Source organism: Pundamilia nyererei, unplaced genomic scaffold, assembly GCF_000239375.1.
Source record: "Pundamilia nyererei isolate P.nyererei 1_Seehausen unplaced genomic scaffold, PunNye1.0 scaffold00449, whole genome shotgun sequence".
Classification (NCBI taxonomy): Eukaryota; Metazoa; Chordata; class Actinopteri; order Cichliformes; family Cichlidae; genus Pundamilia; species Pundamilia nyererei.
In genome coordinates this window covers 56,481-62,197 of record NW_005187850.1, presented here as the reverse complement: position 1 = coordinate 62,197, position 5,717 = coordinate 56,481, and the positions used below count along the sequence as shown (strand labels likewise).

Below are 5,717 nucleotides of genomic sequence, written 5' to 3'. Positions count from 1 at the left end.
ATAAAACCTCCCTGTTTTAGGAGCTCTTTGCAGGACCATCGATATTCGAAGTAGATTTAGTTGACAGACATTTCAATAAATTCCTCCCAAGTCTGCACTACAGTACAGGCAGAGATGATGTTGACTTTAAATTAGCTGGTTGGAGGAAGCATGCAAGTGCAACGCATTAATTGCAACTAATATTCTAACCACAGGCTCTGATTTTATGTCAGAAAGTAACCTTAATCTCCTTTGATATTTCTTAATGAGACAAGTATGAAGCTATAAAGATGTAGTCTGTGCTCTTCGACCATAATGCAGAGACACAAAATGGGAACATGTGGCAAGTTCTGACATTGGTCTCTTTCCCTCTGTCTCTCTCATGCAAACATGCAGAGTGGCTGGCAGTGTGATCTGAGACCGATTCAGGCTTTCCATTTGTCATCTGAAGTGGATGCAGTCTGCGCCATTAAATTATTTAAATAGAGTTTTCTAACTCTGAGCTGTGACAGTGTTCTCTAATGTCGCTAACATTTTCTAATATAGCAACTCACAGCCATCACACAGTAAACTCTGTACTCTTAAAATGAGCAGGGCAGTGCATTTTCCTCCACCTTCTCTTTACGGATCCTCGTTAAAAAGACAGAAGAGCTTTTTAAACCTGCTCATCTCTCACAGCTCTTTGTGTTATTAAAGTTTAATTTTGTTGTGGAAAGTCGTAGAACGCACTTCCTTGGCTTTAAATTGAAACTGTATTTTCCTAAGCTTGTAGGTTAAAGACTGCAGCCTTAGCTGTTAATTCTAATGATCCAACACCCCAAAACATGGATATATGTGACATATGTCCATACGGATCGCCGGCTATGCCAGCAGAAGGTGTTTGTGATGCTGGTTTCTTCTCCTAATCAAAAGCTTCTGTTAACTGTTGTGCATGCTCAGACTTGATGGCATGAAACTGCAGAAAAGCATATTGTCTGTAGGCTAATATGAATTTCATATGGATGGAATAGGAAAACAGTATTTGAGTAATGAGCTTTTGGTGATCGCTCTGACCTTTATCAGTCCCCGTAATCATCATCCATTTGCACAACCCTAATGTGACATGTTTTAGATATGCAAAAAGTTTCAAACTTGAGCATAAACTTGTCTGAGGTTATTAAGTTTACTGGTTCTGAACTGGCGAGTCACTTCCCCAAAGAAAAGGGACACAGGCAGACAGAACTCTCAAGTCATTGGAGACAAAAAACAGAAAAGCTGAGAGTAGTTACAGTAAGCCACAGAGCCTAATTGTATTCCAATGCTGAATTGTGACCTGGTGCCTTCTTGTAATTTTCTTTACATACAAGTAAGCAGATTTAGAAAAGGAACTTTGGGTTGTCTGTGAAGGTTCTCAGTCATCCAGATCATCGTAGTCTAAGAAAAAAGCGTCTGGACTTCTTTAAGTTTCTTGAAGACGTTTCATCCGAGAAGTTTCTTCAGTACTGAGAGCGTCTGGTGGAGAGTCCCAGATTGGGAGTGTCCCCAATAGGGTCATGGACCCCCTATTGATCCTCTACCTAACGAGTCACTCTCAGCCAAGGTTTTGGGTGAACCCATAGTGAGACCTTGCCACACCCTGTTATCTGATTTACTGATCAAACGGCGCAGGATGAGCATTAGATCATTGGGTTTATTTTTTTTAATGCATAGAATCCAGGAAATAAAGTCGCTTAAAATAACCTGTGAATGTCACCAGCCCACCTGCTCGAGGTGTCCTCCCAGGTGCGCAGCTAAAACCGACATCCCAGCAAGCTTCTTGAAATCCAAGTTCTAATAAAACCAATTTTTTTTACTTTAAACCGTTAAACTTATACAAAGTTCTACAAAAATAAAAAGCAGGCCACTATTTATACTTTTTAATTCAAAGTAAACGCCACCATGTCGACTTCCTGCAGTGATGCGACTGCAGTGATGATGTAATTGGTCAGAAAAGACCCAGCAGACAGCAAAGCAGATCAGTGGCAGAGCAGAGAGGACAGAATAATGGGCTTGTCAGTGGGTGACAAACGGTAATGGCAGAATGCTTTTCTTCTACTCTTTTTTATTTTTGTCTTTTTGGTACAGGCCTCCAAGCCGCTCAGTGTCTGTGCAGCGGTTAGATTTAATGTCTCAATCAGCTGCTCAATTGGTATGAAATATTCTGGTGGCTGCTGCTTCCAGTAAAGGGGGGAAAAAAAGAGATCAGTGTCCCCATTTTTTTCCCCCCGCTGCAGTCTACAGCATCTGCTGTCAGAAAGTAGAAAATAAATGGAAGATCTAAATGTCACAAGAATCTTTTTATTAAAGGTGATGGACGTGTGGAGTCTGGGTGCGGCGGCTCTGGTCAAATTAATTACTGACAAAGCCAGTCATGACTCTTGCTGTGTCGCTCAGCTCTCTTTATAAGTTTCCTGTGTCTGCTGATCAAACAAATATGAGAGAAAATTTACTGCAGGCTGAGAAAGATCAAATAAAAGAATTCATTAACTTTTTCTCTACATTTGACTCTTCATATTACTTTCATTATGCATAAACTTTATATTTTACTGTTGTTTCAACTGTTAACAAAATTATTTTCCAAATATGGAATAATTAAAGTAAATCTTCTTGTTTTGCTCATTTGCTGCCAGTGTCGTCATCAGTTTTATCAATTATTGATGTTTCTCTCACTCATTTAAAAGGCTGTGTTGCACAGAAGCTGGATGTGGATCACAGTGTGGGTCAGGTTAGGTGTGAGTATCTCCTCAAAAAAGTGGTTTAGTTAAAGTGTAAGGGTAATGGGTGTTATAAAACATTCAAACATGGACAGCTGCATAAAAGATGGAGCACAGATCAAGTGTTTGGTTTGATTTTTGTTTTTCTCGTCTCCGGCTGCAGTTTTGAAAGTGAAAAATCATGTTTGAAAACCTCACATTTAAATACTCGCAGTCTAACACTTACCCTCGTTATTTCTTTGTGGTTTTTCGGGAGTTTGCTGTTTTAAGCTTAAGTTGAGTGAGCGTTTGAATGGAATTACACATCTGAGAGATGACCCGAAGAAGTTTGAGAAAACAGACTTTTCCTAACACAGTAACTGGGAATGTGTTGATGCATTCTCAATCATCCAGTAAAGTAAATCTCCAAAAAGTTGATTCTGTTCATCTGGACGTAGCATTTTGTGGGAGGAACGTTTCGTCACTCAAGTGACTTCTTCAGTGGACGTTCCTCCCACAAAACGCTACGTCCAGATGAACAGAATCAACTTTTTGGAGAGTAACTGGGAATTAGTGCTGTTCGATATAACGATATATATCAGATGACGATATAAAAACATCTATCGTTTCATTTTACGCTATCGTTTGTTTCGTGGTGTTGCAAAATGAACGTTTAAGGCAATATTTTTTCATGGTTCTGATGGCCACTGTAGTGGCTATATTAATTTCTTAAAGTTCTCTCTTTCTCTTATATTTAATACAACCACACTATGGACGGACAAGCGCCTGTTTTTATGCGTTGTCGTTAGCAACAATGACGGTAAAGCGTGTCAGCTTGTTTATTTTCCACATAAACCTTTCACAATAAAGCTCAAGATCCTGTTGAGACTTTTCAAAATAAACGGAATCACGTGAAAGATGCAGAGTATTTACGGTTGAGAAGCAAAAAAATAAACCTTAGACTCAAACGTTAGAACAGGCTTTTCCCCGCAGCACGCCGTGTAATAAATACTCACAAAGAAAACGGCGGCCATTACAGCTTATGTCTAAAAATGTGTCTCCCCCTGTCACCTTGTAAATGAGACATATTACCATAAACATGCCATAAGAGTGGCCAGCCAGTGAGCCAGGTGGTATGGAAACACCTGACAGGAAGGTCCAGGTGTAGCTTTACAGCAGCGACTGAACTTTCAGAGTAAGAGCTGAGATTGCCCACTAGTTGGACCAACGTTGTCCTAAACAGTAAAGGTCTAAAACATAAAGAATGCTTTGTAACATACTTCCTCCCACATGGCATTGCAAGCAGCATGTCCATTTACAGGAATGTGGTGCACAGCTGGAAAAAGTCTTTGTCCAGTCAGATAATTCCTCAAGTTACCAAACAGGAGATGCCAAGCACTAGATAACAAACTAGGATCAAAGTAACATTAGCTCATTGATTTTTATGGGTCTGACCTTTTGTCATCTGATTAAAGTGTTTCCTCTAATAGAAAACCAAGAGTGAAGTAAAAGTCTTTAAATAAAGGCTGCCCCCCTCACTACATCCAGCTACATGCCTGCAAATGTATCACAATAAAAGCCTTCTGTCCACTCACACATGGAGCATTGGATTTATGTTGAACACCTGGGTTTGGAGGAAGCTAATCGATGTTAGCCAACATTAGTAGTTAATTTTGTGTTTGTTCCTCTTTGTGTAGAATTGGCTCACTGATGCTTCGTTTGCTTTCATGTTACTTTAGTGAAACTGCGACACCACGAGTGCAGTGCTGGCTGGTTTTGAACAGACTCTAGCTTCACTTGTGGAAATTAGAACAACTGTATGAAGATTCAATGTTACTATAATTTCTCATTTTAAATACAGACCTGTTGCATTCTGCAGCTCAGGTGAGTAAAGGTCTCCAAGGAACTGCATTATGCTGAAAAATTCCTTATCAGGAGAGGTTTTTTTCCCAACATGCCCGCGGGTAGCTGTCGGTAGCTGTGGTTAGCTTTCTTAAACAATGACTTTGTGTGTGCCCTTGGCAACTTCATCTGGGAGAGAAGGCACCCGGCAGCACAAATGAAGAAGAACATTCATTAATTCTTTTTAGGGGGGACACTAGACTTTAAATTGATTTTGTGCTTGAATGAAAACAAACTGTGGAGCCCCAAGTGAGATTATTGATGCGATGTTAGCCATTAGTCACCATTACGAAGAAAGCAAAACACTTTGAGTGGAGGTGGAGGTAATCGCCGGATGCCTTTCTGTTTCTGACAAAAACAAGTTTTTCCCCTCTTCATTGTTGCATTTGAGTGATAAGGAGACAGACACGCCTGGAAATAAATACAATAAGAGCTTACACATCTCACCCCGAATCTGACACCTTTATCTAAGATAGTGATATTTTCTTGAGAACATTAAGAGAACGAGTTTTTATTAATTCAGTTTTAAACTATTTTCTGCTCCCACTAGTAGAGTTCTTTCAAAAAATTCTGAAAATGGATGAAAAACAACAAGTTTATCACGTCTACACTGGAAAACAGCGTTTGGTAACAGCTTTCATAGAAATCTATACAATCTTCCAACATGTTGTGACTGTATTGATTTAGAAGTACTAATACATGCCCGTGCTGCAGTACTGCTTTCTGTGTTGGTGGAATAATTGGCATATACTTATTCACATTGAAAAAACAAAAGTTAGAAATGAGATATGTTTATTTGCTAAAAACAATCATTTTAGCCCATTGCTGGGTGGGGTGTAAGGCAATGTGATGATATAACATATGTCATGTAGATCAGCGGTCCCCAACCCCCGGGCCTCGGACCGGTACCGGTCCGTGAGTCGCTTGGTACCGGGCCGCGAGAGTTGAGGCTCAGGTGTATGGTTTTCAGGTTTTTTATTGGTTTTCAGTGTTATTTTGTTAGCGTTTTTATCGTTAACTCTGTTTTCCTGGGTCTTTTCACGTGTGTTATGAATAAATCTTCTTTTTTTCGGTACCGGTACTAGTTTTATTTTGTTGTATTTATCCGCGACACCTTAAAGGCCG

At 39.8% G+C, this 5,717-nt stretch overlaps 1 protein-coding gene across 1 annotated transcript in view; it reads left to right on the top strand.

Annotated features, from left to right (window-relative positions):
- The window catches only part of LOC102200828 (serine/threonine-protein kinase 3/4-like), a 23,831-nt gene that overhangs the window by 7,423 nt on the left and 10,691 nt on the right, over nucleotides 1-5,717 (top strand). The window contains exon 4 of the mRNA XM_005753675.1: nucleotides 4,570-4,574. Within this exon, the coding sequence (XP_005753732.1) occupies nucleotides 4,570-4,574 (5 nt within the window). The remainder of the gene's footprint in view (nucleotides 1-4,569; nucleotides 4,575-5,717) is intronic.